This window comes from Thunnus maccoyii, chromosome 5 (assembly GCF_910596095.1).
Source record: "Thunnus maccoyii chromosome 5, fThuMac1.1, whole genome shotgun sequence".
NCBI classification, from domain to species: domain Eukaryota; kingdom Metazoa; phylum Chordata; class Actinopteri; order Scombriformes; family Scombridae; genus Thunnus; species Thunnus maccoyii.
The window spans coordinates 29,727,140-29,745,602 of NC_056537.1; the positions used below are offsets into that span (position 1 = coordinate 29,727,140).

General features: G+C 39.6%; 1 protein-coding gene across 1 annotated transcript in view; it reads right to left on the minus strand.

Annotated features, from left to right (window-relative positions):
• kiaa1549la (KIAA1549-like a) overlaps positions 1-18,432 on the minus strand; it is a 106,834-nt gene extending 88,402 nt beyond the window's left edge. The window contains exons 1-4 of the mRNA XM_042412236.1: positions 18,346-18,432; positions 17,586-17,617; positions 16,654-16,960; positions 15,077-15,442 (exon numbers count right to left, since the gene is read on the minus strand). Coding sequence (XP_042268170.1) covers positions 15,077-15,320 — 244 coding nt within the window. The 5' untranslated portion in view covers positions 15,321-15,442; positions 16,654-16,960; positions 17,586-17,617; positions 18,346-18,432. The remainder of the gene's footprint in view (positions 1-15,076; positions 15,443-16,653; positions 16,961-17,585; positions 17,618-18,345) is intronic.
• Between the last annotated feature and the right edge of the window lie 31 nt (positions 18,433-18,463).

Below are 18,463 nucleotides of genomic sequence, written 5' to 3' on the forward strand. Positions count from 1 at the left end.
GTGTGTATTTATGAAGATTGTTGTGTTGTTATCAATACATTAAGAGCCACTAAACCGAATCAAATTCCTTGTATGTGTAAACATACTCGGCCAATAAAGATGGTTCTGATGATTGCTAATGGTCTTTCAATATAAGTGATGGGGAATAAAATCCACATTCTGTGAAAAAAAAATACTCAAATGTTTATGTGAAGCTAATATGAGGCTTCAGCTGTCTGAATGAGTCAAATCAAGTAGATATCTTCAAGAGTCACAGCACAAATTTCCCTTTTTTTGTTACTATCCGTCCACTGCAGCTCAACAGTGAAACACTGTCCAGGAAAACACAAAGACTAGCTTCAGATAAACTTGTGAAATACATTTTTGCACTATTGGTTTAAGACTGTTTTATTACAACTTGGGTCTTATTTTTGTAGTTTTGGTCATCAGTAGTGATAACATTCTACTCACCAGTGATGGTCAAATATACAAAACTAAAAGCCAGGTTGTATTAAATAGAATTAACCTCTGAGTTGTCATTCTATTCCACCGCGTATCCGCTGTGAGTTAGTCAACAATCACAGTAACTACAGGACTGACTGGCACGCTTAAACAGGGAAAAATGTGGTTGTTACACATACAACTGTGAAGTCAACATTACATATCAAACACACTAGTGGAAAGACACTATGACAGACAGGCACACACACACACACACACACACAGAGCAGTGAGTGAATGATGGAGTGAAGGAGGCAGGTGAGCAACTGCAGTGATACATGGCGAGTTGAAGGAGAGGAGGCCAAGCAGCTATAAATCCTTCTCTCTCCAAGTCAGCCCTTAAGAAGCAAGGGCTGATTAAATTTTCATTCTGTCTCCAGCTTTCTTTCCCTCTCCCCTCTCTTCCTTTTTCAGATGCTACAGTAGAAATAAATCCCTGCCGCCTGTCTGTTGGCCTGTTTGGAGGCTGAAACAACCTCCTGTGGGTACGAGTAACTCATCAACATCTAGCAAAAAGCCTCCACAGGACAAGTTTCATCTGAACAAATTGACTTTTCTCGCAGTCAACACACGTTGGGTTGCATCCTCTGTGTCCTGGAAGATTTTCTAAGCAGCTGATTTTCAATTGAATAGTGGAACAACTTGAGATTAGGCTCGAATGAAAGATACAAACACACGTCGAAGACAGCATGGCGGAGTGAGTCTCTGCAACAAAAACACAGAGGCTTTTGAAGGCGCACTCCAGCATCGGTCTGACTATATAAAAGCCTTACAAGAACAGCAAGGGTTTCAGACAAAAGCAGTCCTCCTCATTTTTATTTCATTTCAGTGACAGTAAAAAAAAAATCTAAATCTAAATCTTCTCATTTACAGGTCCTGAGGCTGAAAGGCACGAGTATGACAAAAAATCACTTTCAGAGAAAACTCTGTTGTTACAGGCAATCAGGGTTGGATTTAGTGATTTGGGGGCCCTTGGCAAACTCAGTCATGGGTCCCCTTCGCGCTTTATTTTCAACCTTTCTCTAATTAAGAATGTCTGTATTGGCGGTCGTAGACAAAGTACTTAAATCTTTAAACTATTAATACCACACTAACAATACTTTGTTAAAAGTAAAAGTCCTGCATTCAAAAATGTACTTAGGTAAAGTGCAGAAGTATTATTAGTACAATGTACTTATATTTACTTAACGTCTGGTCATGTCGGAGCTCATTTTAGCTGCTTTATATACTGCTGGCTAGTTTAATCAGTCATAAGTCATCATATTTTCTCTGTTGATTGTATATTTTGTGTGTAAAATCTTAATCTGTAAAGTAACCAGTAACAAGCAGTCAGATAAATGTAGTAGAATGACAAGTACAGTGTTTCCCCCTGAAACAGAAGGAACTGAATCATCCCAGTAGAAGTGGAGCAGAAGTATACAGTTGCATAACATGGAAATATTAAAGTAAAGTACATGTACCTCAGAACTGTAAGAATAATACTAGAGTAAATGCACTTGGTTACTTTTCACCATATGGCATTAAGGAGGTTGATGGTTTCCATAACTGCAGTCATTTACTCACCTGAGGTAGGCTACTTATACTTGAGGCTACTTGAATATTATATTCCTTATGCTTCTTTATATTGGTACTCCCTACATTTAAAGATAAGTAATTTTGATACAAAATATCTGAAAAGGTATAATATGTAATTATTCCACATTAAAATGTCTAAAACAACTAGACCTATGTTATATATTTTGTTGAGTTGTGTACTTACATTATCCCAAATGTTCCAACAATTTTCAAACCCAGAGAAATCTGTAATTTAATCAAAGTAACGGACCGTTTCATTTGGTCGCATGTCAATGGCGTCATACCTCCTCTACCAAAGAGTAAACACACACAAGATGCATACGGCGGCGCTGTGTTTGTCCGCTACAATGGCGTCTACCAAAGAGTAACTTACACACATTCAAGATAATACAGAGGCGTTGTGGTTGTTCCACAGAAATGGACTTTATTCAGTTTTAAGCCACATTTTCATGATAAATTTAGGTCGCTTTTAACTATATCTTTTAGCCGGAAGAAGGATTTTAGTCATTGGACGTCTGGATCTTAAGTTATCAGATAAATAAACTAGGCTAACGTTAGCAGCAGCTCGGCTAACAGCACCTCCAGGAAGTCCGGTTGTCACCAAACATCGTTGGAGAAATATGTGCAACAGCTTTAATTTGTATTTTCAACGATTTTAATCTGCGTGTACGTTTGTTTTTGGAGAGGAGGAGACCTCTGCGGATAATTCGGCCCCCGGGAGAAACCGGCCGAACGTCTGGATCTAAAGTTATAAGAGAAATAAACTGAACAAGTGTTAGCAGCAGCTCGGCTAACAGCATGTACCGGACGTCCGGTGGTCGCCGTACATCGTCGGAGAAACACTGATTTTTTAGGTGAAACAGCCTTATTCAGTGTTTTTACCTGTAATCTCCGGGTCCGTTTCTTCTAGAGAGAAGGAGACCTCTGCAGGTAATTCGGCTCCGGCAAAAACATCCCGAATGATTAACACTGAAGTAATCCTATCCCGGTGAAGCTGGTTATTTAACAACGAAGACAACAACTCCCATGATCCCTTGCTACTTCACACCGTCATCACACTCCGTCTTTTGTTATTGTTTTGATTGAGAGACCCCTAGCGGCTGAAATTATATATAGTGCGTTGAAGTGATAAAATATTATGCATCATTATAGATTAAACTACCCTGCAGTAGCTACATAAATTAAAGTGTTTAATTGGGGGGCTCCCATCATCTTACAAGTGAGTCGATGCAACAGGAATAGTAACTGTGGTCCTGCTAGTTGTTTCAGGAGGAGTAACAGTTTTTACAATAATTGCTTTACTTTTCCTCTTTTTTCTTTTGAAACGCTTTCTGTGACAACTCTGTTTCACTGTTTGACTTTGTGTTGGATTGCACGTTACCTGGAGGAGTTTCTTCATCCCTATAGAGAGGCATGCTGCAGTGAAGGAATAGTCCATTAATCTGTAGAGCGTGGGGGCATCGTATATTAACATGAATATTTTTAAGGGTTTTGGTGCCCTTTTCTTCGTTATTTCAGGTTTAATGACTTAGAATAGTCACACCATGTTATATGTTTCATATTTAACCATTATAATAAATCCATAGCTGTTTAGGGCCCCTTTTAGTTGGGGGCCCCAGGCAGTTGCCTACCTTGCCTTATAATAAAGTCCACTCCTGCAGGTGATAAGCTTCAATTAAGGCCAAATTGCATGAATAGTAAAATCCAGGAATGGAGAAGAAGGATTGAGCCTTTCTTCACCTTCTACCTACTGTATATGACTGAAATATTTGGTTTTCATGTCTTTGAATGAATACAGCAATTACAGCGTTGATGATGACAATAGTGCTAATAATGGTGACGATGATGACGTTGCTGTAGTTGAGTGAGTGTCACACTTCTGTTATATTTTCTGCAAAAGCTTAGTTGAGTCAGGAAATCAGCTTCTGTCACTCCCTTTTTCTGTTTTTTCCCCCACACTGTCAGTCTTCTCCACATTTGATATTTCCTGCCTCTTCACTTCATATTTAACCAATCAGAAATCAAAAATCAAATGAAACCGTGTTACTGGTGTGACACCTGCTGTCGTTTGGGCCCTGCACGTCCCCTCCGACATCCCTCCGGAGGGAAATTTCCAATTTCAGGGTTGACACTTCATCTCTGCAGTTGTCATTACCAGGGACAGTATGTGCTCTCCATCAGGGGGGAGATTATTATTTGTTGCCTGTACAGGGGTTCACCACCTTATGAGATCATTTTATGATGGGGTCACACCAAAACCTTTTTTTTTTTTTTGTCAATTCAATCATGCAACTAGGCAGAACTCCTAAAAGCACAAACCTCTGCCAACGCTGAACAATTCTATCAGCTTGCAGTCATAAAATTGATTTCCTGACCTTGAAAAGTCGCTAATAGGATCAGGCAACAAATTTCCGTTAGTTTCATTTCAGCTATAACATAATGACTGACACTTCACATTTGGATCATCACCTAAATGTTCTCAATTGTTCCTTCCATCTATTATATTTCTTGGTGTTTTCAAGGTGCTGCAAACAGAGTGAATCTTACAAGCAGGAATGAAAAGATAAAGAACAAATGTTTGTGTATAGTGACTGCACACTCTGTTCATAACAGTATATGTTCAAGGATCTTTTGTTAACATTTGCATTGGCAGCATGTCAACATTTTCTAAACTCATGAAAAGATACTAGTCAATGGTTTAATTCAGAGATGACATTAGTTCATGCAATGACTTTGGACAAATAATAATAATAGTAATCAATACATGTCAGGACAAACATGAGCAATTCATCTCTGTACGGGGGTGAGGCATGTATAGTAGTCAGAGCTATGAACAAACAACAAAGTTTAGAGGACATGTATATAAAATGAATCAATGGTGATGGAAATGTATTGTCCTTTAAAAACTATTTTCAAATTTGGTGATTTTTAAGTTTTCAGATTAACTGAAGGATCAAAAATTCTCCTTTTTGTGGATTCATAAAATTCTCCTACTTCTTCCACATTTAAAACCCCATCTGACTGTCATAAAGACCCTGCACACACACACACACACACACACACACACAGGTGTTTTGAGTTATTGGATGATTAGACCTCTGCTCAAGAGGTGACCTCACTTTGTGTACTAATAGGCCTTTTCTCACAGCAGACACTTTAACTTGCCACAGTAGGAAAAGCACTGGTGTTAATAACCTTAACGATGGCTCTGTTCCATTCAAGCATCCCAGTAAGTCATGACAGTGTGATCAGCACAGAAGAACCCTGAAACTGAAGCTGCTAAATGGAATTGAAATTTCCATTAGCTAAATGGTCCTCCCCCAGAAAAAATATTGTGATTCAAAACAAATTTTGTGCATTTCTACACCACCTAACCTTTTGGATTAAGTCAAGAAACAGCCAACTGCATTATATTAGTTAGACTGAGGGTGCTGTGAAAACCAAGAATGCATTAAGAACAGTATCGTGTGAAAGTTTCAGATCAACAGAGACACAGAGTGTCCCTGTTACCAAAGTAACTTACTCTCACTCCTGCCCGCGTGTGCACGGCACACGGCGCAAGAGGAGAGACGCTGTCGGTGTCTTCTTTTCGCACCGCAACATTAGCAGTTATGAATTTATTTTTCACTGCATGTGAAAAGTGTTGATTGCATGAGTCTCATGGTCGATGCGTGAGAGCTGGCAGCCCTGCGATTCCATTACATCATGTGATATGCAGCTCCAGCACAGCTACTGAATGCACCTGGTGGTCCGGTTTAAGAGGAAATGTATCTAAAATAAATACATGAGAAGACAATAAACAATTGGATGAAAAATTGTCTTTGTGTAAGAGCGATGTATTTCCAAATCTGTTCATTTTCAAGTTTTTAGATTAACTGAAGGATCAAATGTTCCACCGGGGTTTAAAAAGTCTATAATTCACTCTTTAATTTAGTCCCTGAAATCTGACTGCAGATCATCTTCTGTTTAGCTGATGGCTTAAAACACTCCTGTATCAATAATCCAGACAAAGTCCTGACAACACAAATCATTTGTGAAGTAAAACACTGTCATTTTGAGGTGTAGCTACACCTTTTTTTCTTCCTCTGTGTAAATTCATTTTTAGCAGACACACAATTGGAAAAGATCAAATAAAACCTCTGCAAATAAACCCAAAATTACATGCAGGGCCAGATATCACTAGGGCTCAGTGAGAAAATATAGTTTCCGTGTATGTGATCTGCATGAATTGACCCTTTAAGTTTCCATAGTTTCCCTTATTACACGCAATGCAGAGATTCATTGGTCAGTACACATGGTAATTAAAACGCGGCACCTTTTCTATATTACATTACATCTGGAGGGGAGCGTGATATGTATTCTGTGTGCACACACAGATGTCTCAGGTTTACCGCAACGAGCTAAACACCCACACACTCCTGCAGATCCCTACAGACACATTAAGACGTACACACTTCACATCCCGCATTGCATGACACTGAGCAGACTCCATATTGTGTACCGAGTGCACACACGAATGAGCTTTGAACATGAGAAGTGTTCTCATGTAAAGATGCTTTGTACATCAAAGCGCTTCTCACGTGAGACTGGCGGAAAATAATTAACCGTTTCTCAAACACACCGATGATGAAACACACAACTTCTCACACACAGCCCCCACAGATTAGTAAAAAAAAAAAAACAAAGTGTGGCTAATTGGGATTATAAAATCAATTTATCCAAAAGAGCTTCTGCCTACTCATATGATTTGTAGCAGGGCCCTGCCATGCATAATGTATTTAATGTACAAGCTGGAGAAATATTTATGATCTGCATATGAAAACCTCTCTCTCTCTCTCTCTCTCTCTCATTCCATCTCTGTCTTTGAGTCTCTCTCAATCTTCCCCACTCAAACTTACACACACACACGTACACACATATTCCAGAAATAGATTATTAACTCGGAGTGCAGCAGAAAGGAGCTGTCTGTTATGTTGAGGGTTGCGTTGAATGTGTGTGTGTGTGTGTCTTCCTGCTATTATGTATGATAGAGGGTAAAAGGCTGAGGTGTACCCTGGCTCAGATAAACACTTTCTGTCAGAGACGTTTAGCTCGGTGAAGCTCACTCACAATCACGTTGTGGCTTAAGAGAGAGAACCGTAACTCAAACACAGTTGTGTCAATCATATCGGTTCATTAGTGCTTCCTCGTAAGACTTAATAAAGCTGCCTCTCCGTGTTTCTGCCTGGCAACAGAGAGAGGAATGACAGTGCTGCCAGAAGAGGCGTTTAGCATGACAGCAGGCATCATTACACAGTCTACCTGCAGTGAAGAAGAGTCTCTGAGGTACAAATGTATCATAAACGACAAATATTGCAAAGAAGACTGACAACGCTATGAGAAAATGGAGCTGTTTGGCAAAAAAATGGCACCTCTCTTTCTTGCAGCACATTATACTGTTATTGGTGGGCAGTATTTAATTAAGTCTCCATGGTCTGAATAGTCTCATGGTTCTGGTTTGAATTTGTATCGCGCATATAATCCAAACTTCCATCCGATTTCTCTTTTTTCCCTTGTTGGTGTGAAGAGCCCCAGCAGTGCATAATCAGAGCAGCACAGAGAAGTACAGAGCGGAGTGCAGCCAAGCAGAGAGATGCAAAACGAGCCTCTGCTGCTTTAATGCTGGGAACATGTGCGGGGATGATGCAGTGCTCGGGCCCCCCTCCCTCCTCTGGGACCACATACAGGATCTTGTACTGATTCCAGCCAGAATCCTCTTAGATGTACTGCACACCTCTGATCACCTCAGCTCTTCAGACAAAGGAAAAAAGGGGAGCATAGCTACAGTGTGATACAGTGTGCAAAGAGGGACAGCTGAGGTCTGAGCATGAGCAGCTGGCATGAATTAAAGATACAACATGCAACTTTTCAGGAAATAGTGTTGATAGTCCATGTTCATGGTTCAGCATCTCAGTAAGACAAGTGGTTACAACTAAGGGGAGTTCCATGGAATGACCATAGATGATGGATCTCTATGGATTTTTTACAAGGTCAGCGACAATGCTCTCTTCTGATTGGTCTCAGGTGTCTATCAAAGTCATATACTGCATAGATACACTACCAATATAGCTGTAATCAAAACTGTTCTAAATCAGTTCACACAGCCTAACAAGAGCCACAGATGACTCACAGAATATTGTTGACCATTAAACCAATGATACATGCTATGATAGCAAAGATTAAACTTTAAAAAGTGATGATAAGGCCATATGATTGACATGTCGAATGTATATGGTGTTTATGAACATTTTAGTATGAAAAAAGTATTAATCTTTCAGCCTTATTTATTTATTTTGATCAATGTAATAATAAATTCATGAATTTTATCAATCAAACTGTAGATCATTTGGGATTATGACTTAATGCTTGTGGTAAAGGAACAGTTTGACATTTTGGGTGATATGCTTATTCACTTTCTTGCTGTTGATACCGCGTTACATCTAATTTGTTTAATCCGTACAAAAGAAACTAAAGGCTAGCTGTTTGCCCCTGTTTCAAGTTCTTATGCTAAGCTAAGGCAATCATCTAATGGCTATAGCTGTACTATACTGTACAAAAACTGAAGTGTAAACAACGAAAGTTGTGGTTGTACAGGGAGTTATGTACTGGACCATGTACTCTTTCCCTCTGCCTCCAGTCTTTATAAACTAAGCAAACTGTAGTAGTTTCATATTGACCAGACAGATCATCATGATGATGGAGAGGAGAAATTATTATAGCAACCAAAATGATGTGAGTATTGTTTAAAGACTTGAACCTATCCTTTAGGCTACTACAACGAGTAAAATAGTGGTTGAACTAAAGAAAAGCACCACATTCTAGATGTCACTCTTCAAATTTTCTGTTTTGTTTTCTTGGGTAAGGGGTCCTGATTTTTGTGTTTGCCTCACAGCAACTTGGCATCTCATAGCATATTATTGTACGTCTCATAACTGTTGCCACCATCATGGGCTGAAAAACATCACTGAGCCTTTACCAAACTTGCCGCAGCACTGTGCTTCATTTGCCAAAGTTTGGTGGCAAAGCCTTCTTAATACATCTTCTGAGACGTGCTGTGACACAAAATAAATTGAGCAGAAGTGAACTGCGGCTTCGGGAACCTTTTGGATTGGATCTTGTAAATGTTATTTACTTCAGTGCTGAAGAGGACACAGCAGAGCGTGTGCTGCCATTCATTCAATTTGTCAGAGTTTCTAAACCAATGAACTGAGTGATCATGTGTGAGTGAGAATCCTTATGAAACCAAGTAGTTGACATCAAATAAAGGAGGTTGTAGCACAGCAAGTGTTCTCATCTGTCAACCATCATCAAAGTTTTCAGAGTTATCGCATCTGACAGTCCCCATGCATTAAATACGAGCTCGGTGCCTAAGTGCACCACAAAACCACGATTATGAGAAAAATTTGCTAAAATTGACGTATGCAGGTAAGTCATTCTCCTTTCACATTTAATAAAGCTCTGCAAAGATGAACATGCATAGATTTTATCCTTTTGAAAATTCATTGCAACCCCAAATTAGGTATGTTATGTTGGTTGTTACACAGTTTTGTTTCCTGATCAGCTTTAACAGTTTGACAGCTATACATCCTGATCTCATCAAGCTCACTGATACAAGATATGTGTGTGCTTGTATGTTGCTAGAGTAGCAGCATGCATGAAACACCATCTCAATACCAGTCTTTTCTTTAAGTTTTGTATCACATTCAAAATCAACCTCAATAAGCATCTGAATCTGACTGAATACCTGCTCTCATGCTTATAACATTTCTGTTCTTTGTAACAATGTTCATTGTAACATTGCTTCTCTTCTGGATAGATGCATCACAAGAAACTTTTCCCAGTTACAGACACTAAACTTTTAATCAGATTGTGTGAGCGCAGACCCTCTGATCCTCAGCCAACTCTTCCGCTCTCAGAAACCACAAGAGACAGAGAGGAGCCAGGCTGTACTGTACCTAATCAGCACAATCGATCACTTTAATTGATGACAACAGATAAATGATGAACAGCAAAGGATTTATCAATGACTCTGTGGCCAGCTATTCAATTCCTCACAGTCCCACCCAGGCTATTAGACTCCAGAGGGTTTGTCTGATTCCTTCGTTTAAGACCAAGAAAATAAGGAAACACGTTGTCTCATACACAGTCACTATGAGGATGCAGCATCCCTCTAGATTTAATGAAAATCATCAATTAGTGCATCATTTATGACCTTGAAAACGTTAACCTTTAATTACAGCACCTGCATCACAGCAATCAGTGTTACTTTTTTTAAACACTAAAACAGAGCAGCGACACACCTCCCACACACACGCTGAGGAAGGCAGAGACTCAAACGTCCACGTGTAAAGTCGACTGTTGCCACTCATTTAATAAAAAGTGAAATGCTAGGAAAAAAAATTGTGAGTGCTCGTCTAATATGTGAATTCTGTGGACTTTTGGTTCTGGCCGTCATCACCCTCAGTAAAGGAAGCGAGTAGAGTCTGTTCCTCCTTTTGTTCTGCCACTTGAGAGATCTCACCTGAGTTTAAAATGTTGATATGGATTATATGGATTTTTTGAGTCAACTTCAACTTTGGTGAGCTTTGACCCACAAATTCACGCCATTAACCAATAGTAAGCCATCTTGACAGTGCTGACCTTTGAGCTGATGAAGAGCTGCAGAATCCAAAATGGAGGAAGCTATCGTAGCTTATTAGCTGTGTTAGACCATTCACTTTTATTTAACCTCCTCTAACAGTAAAAACTGTTCCATAAAAGAGCAGTGGTTTGCAAAGAGTTATGAGACTGGAGTTGATGGTACAAATACGTCTTTGGACCAAACTGAAGTTACTGTCCCATTAGTAAACAAGCTAAGCTAACAAGTTTGCACTATCTGCATCACTAAATACCACCAGAGGTACATGAGAAAATGTGTTTTTATTGAACTTTTTGTGAACTGACAATTTAACATTGGTGCCCATGATGGGAAAAAGTAGCTAGATTGGTTGCTAGATGTCTTTTGTGAAAAGCCATCTGAAGAAGTCCCTTAATGACATGCTAAATCCAGCGACAAGTCTCCAAATTGATAAATGAATTCACATTTTTTTCATTTATATTTAATATCATGTTTAGTTGTTTGTAGATCAGATAATTCCTGACTTCAATCATAATTTTAGCCAATTTTAGACTGGGGCTGACTCTGTGTGTTTAGACACATTTGACAATTGAGAAGTTTGGCTTCTTTGTTAAATTAAAATTTGAATATTACTCAACATTTAAAAAAAAGTGTTGCTTTGGAATCAGTACCAAAACTCAGGTATCGTATTGGCAATAGTATCAAAAAATTTCAGATGAGCCCTCAGATGTAATCAGATGTAATATATATATAGTCGCCAATATTACAGTGATTGTTTCATGTATGTCATTATATGTATGTGATCTGTGGTCTCTTAGCAACTAAACAATTAGACTACTAAGATATCAAGAGAAAGGCTATGAGATATTGTTATTCCCCTAAGACAGTCTATCATCTTGCCACTTGCTCATGTTAATTCTAAAAAAATTAGTCACTGGCTGCAGCCCAATCTCTAAATCTTCCTTTGTTCCCCAGATCCCTCTGGACAGTACCACTTCATCTAAATAACGGGAAGAAATGCTGTCATGCTGCCAGCTTACCTTGAACTGTTTGTAAAATATGTCTATTAAAGAATGAGGTAAAAAAAAAAAAAAGAAAAGGTCACATATACAAATGATGTGTAATTGTATCAAAACAACTGCTGTATGTAGCGAGTGACTCAGAGATGACCAGAAAACCGGATGTTGGAAGCAGAAGGTTTGAGTTCACTTCAAACCCAACAGATCTCCCAGTGCTTTAGAGAGAGCGTTTCATCTCCACTGGTGTGTCATCTGACGCTGATTATTAGGCAACAAGACTCTAACCTGGCACTTACTCAGATGTTATTTCAATCCCTGACTGACAAACACAGACACACAGTGAGAAAAGTACTAGCTGCACATCCGTTCCCATGGTAACACAGACCAATAGATCTCAGCTATTGACTGAGGATGAAGATCTCTGTAGACCTATTAAAGAAAACACCTACACACACACACACACGTACTGTATATGCCTGCAGACACAAATACTCACACATACACAAACACACACACACCATCAAGGCATCACATCAGCCTACAAAACATCTTTTTTTGTTATAAATGGAGATGGAGAGAACAAAAACACTGTGGGATTTTTTCTCTCTAAAAAGACCTGGAACAGCTGAGTGTTTGAGTAACCAGGTAAGAGAGAGAACGTCAAACCTCCCCAAGCCATGCTATGGAAACGCTCGCTCTTAAGTGGCACAGCAGCATGATATAAAAGAGGATATGTTGAGAGTGAGTGGGCGATTTGCTAAGATTTAACTCAGGAGGCTGGGCAGATAAACTGCCTTTTTCCAAATATTTTGGCAATCTTCTCCATATTCTACATTCTTGCTGTCATTCTCAAATCTACGCTAAACTAGGAGTGATGCATTTAATAAATTTGGGCTTATAACAGGGCGGAGTCTTCCTTTATTAACCTCAAATGACACCCGGAGGAGTGGCAATGCGTGTTAGCACGACGAGCCAGTATTACATTACTTCCGAATCTGAAAGTTAATAAGAGGTTGCTAAAGTGGTACTGAGTGACAGTCTTCTTCTGACATCCTGACTGTCACTCGCAAGTCAACCGCTTAAATAATTATCACATTAAACCAGAAGTAAGTCAGCAGAGCAGCCAGTAAGACCTGTGATGTAAGTGTAAAACTGAAAGAGGCCATTTGCTCTGGTTTTGTCCTCTAATTACTACATTTTAGGAAACTTAGAAGGCTGGCATTGAAGGCTTGTTATTTTATAAAGAGATATGGGAGTCCTGAGTGTTTGTACATGGTGTGTTTAGGCAGGATACATTGTTGTCTGGCCCCAAATCATATTTGTAGAGATAAGAAGGCATTCTTACACAAATAATACACGTTTGATTTCAATGGATAGAGGAAGAAAAAACTCCTGAGGTCGTCAAAGTTTCTCCAAATTAATAGATTAATGACTTAATAGCAAGAAGAACAATTTTATGGAGCTCTGAGAGCCACGTGCCACCAAACAATGCAGGAACCTGGATTACTAGATTCACATAAAGTAAGCATCACTTAGCAAACATGACATACTCACAACATATGATGTAATCAGTGTATCCTATGGTACATGAAAAGAAACTGAGGTGTATTTAAGGTAGCGCTTCTTATATTTGTTTCTTTTTTTGTCTTTGGTTTGGGTAGAGACTTATCTCTTGTATTCATGCATTATTTGTATCGGGACAGCTAATGAATACTTGAGACTTGCTCTATTCTTTGTAGTTTTATCGGATGATTTTAATGGAGAAAATGTGAATAAATATTTGACAAACTTCAGAAATGCCACATCTCATTCTTAGAACTGTCCACAGCAGATTATCCTGAGTAAAACGGAGTCATTATTTCTGAAAGGAGACAGGACATTTGACATTTAAGTTTTTCAAATGTCATCTTCAGGACTGTGGGCGCCGACAATGAGATTCCATTCACATACGTCGTGAGTTGGTGTCACAAGTCTGAGTAGCCAATATCTCCAAACCTCTGCAAATAAAACTAAACCCTGAACTATCTGTATGACTATATGTTTTATGTGATTTGGGTTAATTGATCCTTTAATAGCTGGTTGCTTCTGTGAACCTTAACAATTGGATCCTTGGACGCATTTGTGCTGCATCTTCATTTTGTGAATGTGTGCTGAATGCAAAGTCAGTTTGATCACTTTGTGTGGGTACTTATGACATTTCTTTGTATACTGACTGCGTCGATATTCATTTATTGTCAAGAACCTGTAATCTACGCAGAGAAATAATCAACGCAAATTTAACTAAGTGCCAGCCGGGCGTCCTCCAAACTCAAAATGGCTTGCAAATGACAAACAGCGACAACTAGAGGTTGGCTGAGGTTCATGTTTAAGACGCAATAAATAGCTGTTGTTATTATTAATTAATTATTAATCTTTCCTGGGAGGTTAAATGCGTAAAACCAAGCGAAATTATAACCAAATAAACCACGTTAAAACTGACCTTAAGGTTAAACTGCTTTTGTTATCATTATAATATTAATATTATAATGTATATCATATATACATGCCTGGTCTTCTTACAGAGCTGTAGATAAAGGAGTATATGATGGAATTATGTGAACGTGTCTCTGCTGCTATTTTTGTGTTTTCCTCGGATGGCTGTGAGGACACGGAGATCATCAATTATTTATCTGTGCCGGCTATGAAACGTCCCCTATGGATGTGTTGGAGGTTGACGACCTCGGGGCTCAATGCTCCATGAATGAATAAAAAGTTTCGCGCTTAATGCAAAGAAACAGAGGGGGGAGAGAGAGAGAGAGAGAGAGAGAGAGACTGCCGCGGTGAGTGTTGTGGCTGCGCGGCGCAGCGCTGCGGTCCACGGTGCGCTCCGGATGCCTGTTTGGGGACGTGACATCGGTCAGAGCTTGTGTGCGACCACACCGATGGCTTAAATACAAAAGGAACGTCATTTTAAATATAGTTAGAAGAATGAGTTAGAAATATGAAAATATGTAGGCTACGAGAGAGTCACCAAAGCCCTCAGAGATCACCAAAACAGCTCCAGACGCATCAAAATGACTGCCATGGCTTATACAACACAGCGGTTGTTTTTACAGGTTATCACTGACATCTAACAGAGTCTGAGAAACTCTTCCACACAATAACCTCTCTCTAATTAAGCTAATAAAGAAAAACATTAATGACAGAATAAAGCAATCAAGCTTGAACGGAAAAGGGAGTTTCAACATTCAGAGCAGCTCAGGCTCAGGTCATATGCTGTTTAGGGTCTATTTAGGCTATATGGTTATAACCCATCAGGAACACTCTTACAGGTTGGATAATAACACAGCAAGCATCACTGTCTTACCGTCAGCGGCCAAGGAGCACTGCATCATCAGCATCAGCACGGTGCCGATGGTCACAAACCACCGGGCCAGCATCCCATCCAGCGCCCGCGTCCTCTTCCCGTTCCTCGGCGAGCAGACGGCCACCATCCCGGCATCCAGGATCCATGCCGTCGGACATAGAGAGCGGGGGTCTTCTTTATTATTTACCCCTCCGACCCCGGGGCCGCTGCCGCTGCTGGATAGGAGCGCATGTTTGGGAGCCATTGGTCAACCAATTAATCCTGAATGGAAAACATCTAACGGCGCTGGTGTGGTGAAAGGCATCCGATCAACCTGCCCCCGGTGCGGACAAGCAGGGCTCCGCTCTCCATGAGCCTGCGAGGTTGCTGTGAAGGTCGACGGAGACAAAACACACCAATGTTTTATTTTTCCTTTACCTGTCTCACTGTGTCAGTGTGTACGCGCGCTGTGTGTGTCAAGATGTGCGTACTGCGACCACCAGGCGCTCCATCTCTGCTGGCAGATGCGTTATTGCGCGGCTGCAACGCCGGAAAAACAGATGATTCCGCCCTCAAAATAAAAGTAGTTCGGAAGTGCATTTAGTGTACGGCGTGGTTGAACTAAATAGCGTGCGTGTGACTCCTCATCACAAGTTTAATATTTCTGAGTTGTGACTCCTCCTCAGTTATTTCTTGCAGTCCCTCTGGGGAGTCCGGACCACTTTTTTTTTTTTTTTTTTTTTTTGAAAAAAGACACTTTAGAAGTTAAAGATGCACAACCTACCGTTTTCTTGCAGCACATAAGAGCAGTCAAATGTTATGAAGCACCTCAAAATTTAGCCTATTATACATAAATGGCTCCTCAGGATATATCTGTTTGTAATACATTCAAACACATCCACACATGCATGATCTCATAAGGTCTAAAGGAGCTCATGTAGTTAAATTATTAAGGACTGAAGCCACCTAGAGGGTGGTTAATTTGTTGTTAAAGGCTCAGTGTCCTGCTTAAATGTTTATATGTGGGCTCCAATGAAAACACAGAATAGGCTACTGTGCCTCTCATAATGTAGTTGGCACATTAGACGCTAAACAAAAAGCTACCCATCAGCTTACCTAAATGATGCTGTCACCACAAAAGATATGAGTTTGTATTAAACAAGGGCTAACAACTGTCTAAAGGTGTATTTGCTACATGTTATTTTTTTATAGTTTTTGTAGACTATGTTGTATCCTGAAGTCAAACTTGCACAAACACCAGCCTGAACTCAAAAAATGTCTGTAACATAAATACATACAGTCATTTCAGTGGCACCTTTTGCTGCCTGACCTCTAACCAACACCAAGGAGCTCACACACAGTTTCTTCTCTCTTGTTGTTTTGTTCTGTAAAAGCTGTAAATTTTCTTTTGTTTCTCATGTGTAAGTTATCTAACGTCCGGTCTTGTTGTGTCTAACTGTGTCTGGCTTGACACAGTTTCTGGGAACAGTCTGAGTGTGTGCTGTGATTATGGTTAAAATGACAGAAACAGACGGGTCATAACGGTCCGCTTAATTACTCCATCTCTGAAGACGAAGATGTGAGACGAGACAACTCACTTGTGTCTTTCTTTCCTCTTTAATGGAGCGTAGGTGAAGCTCGCTGCATCATTAGAGGACCAAAAATCAAAGCAGGCAGTGACGCCAGCGGGGCTCTGCTGTGAGGAGCAGGCGGGCCCCTGGCGGCCCCTGGTGGGAGCTGAGGGCAGAGTCACACTGCCTGTTCACAGTCACAGTCGGTAAGAAGGATGACTGGCCACACAGGGGACATACACACATCGTTAGATTTGTTCCCATTGTGCCTGATTTACTGTAACAGAAGTCATGTTGAAATCATTATTTTGCTGCTGGAACGTCCTCTAGGACCCTGAAATTGCAAACATTGTGTTAATTCATCAAACTACATTAGCCTAAACTTGCACAAAGGGAGGCTTATGAGAATTTATCTGAATGGTTTTGTTTGCCTGATTTCAAATTATAAAAATGTTAATCATGTTCAGCAAATGTTTGCCAGAAGCAGACATTTTTAATTAAAAACACCTTTATGTTAACACTCAATCATGACAGTCATTAAGTAAAAACTGTTGGAACAACAGGACCTCTGAACCTCTCAGTAAGACATAGGATGAGTTCTCAACATGTCATTACATTCAGAATAACAGCCGTCAATTACCTCATTAAGACTTATTAAAATTACAATTACTCCACTTCTCTCATTGAGAAATCCATAATCAGTGAATGTGCAAATATTTTTCATTTCAGAAGTTTAACTGTTGGACACAAAATGTCCCCCATTTCACTGAAAAGTCCATTCTCAGAGTATGTGCACTAGAGGCTTTATGTTTCCACATCACTTGTATAAATTGCATACTAGAGTAGGATTGGCTTCCAACCTGTGATGCCTTATACTCAGATTAAAGGGAAGTATAAAGAGACTTTCCCCCTTCAACAGATGAATGTAAAACAGCCCTCTGGTGTGAAACTGCACTTACATCATTCTGCACAGTGAAGCTCAATCATCCAACTGTAGGAACGTGAAGAAAAACATATTTTCAGTGGAGGAGGACTTTAAATTAGCTCAGTGGTTCCCAAACTTTTTCTAACATGCACCTGTTGGTAAGTCAGGAAAAATGTCCCAGTGTAGGCTACTTTACATTTTGTTTTGCTGTCTTAAAAAAAAACCCTGAATCTTGATAGCCGTACTAGCATCAAAACACTTTGGTTTCTTTCACAAAATTCATTCATCAATGAATTCATTCACAAATTAATCTTTTTCATAACTTTTTCATAGTAAACATGCTGACCCATCATAACAGAAAAAAACACAGGTGGAACTAATGAAATGATGAGGATGGCACCTGGATTTATTTAAACTTTAGCACTTTGTTGATTGTTGCACTACTTTCTTGTTGTTTAAGGTATTTCTTATGCAGATGTCTACTTCCTGACGTTTCTTACTTTAAGAATTAAAAACAAAAAAATAAATAAAAAAGCTTCTGTCTAGCACTCTTTTTCATTGCACTTCTCATAGCGACTTGAGAATTTGTACCAAGGTTATTTTGAATGGGAGCTCCTTCCCACTAATTGTTTCTATGTTGACACAACTATTATATATTTTCCACATACAGAATTATCACTTATTTGTGCCCACACTCAAAGACATGACACTACTACGTTAACCTAATTACATCACTACTTCATGACTAGCTACCGACAAAGTACCTGTTGCGTCAGCACTTCAAGGACACTTACTTTGGTTAAAGAAGTTAAGCTAACGTTGTGGATACGTCATCTATTGGTAACCACAAGGTTGTGTAAAGGTAACTTCTCTGACCTATTTAACACACTGACATTAGCAGATTAAACACAA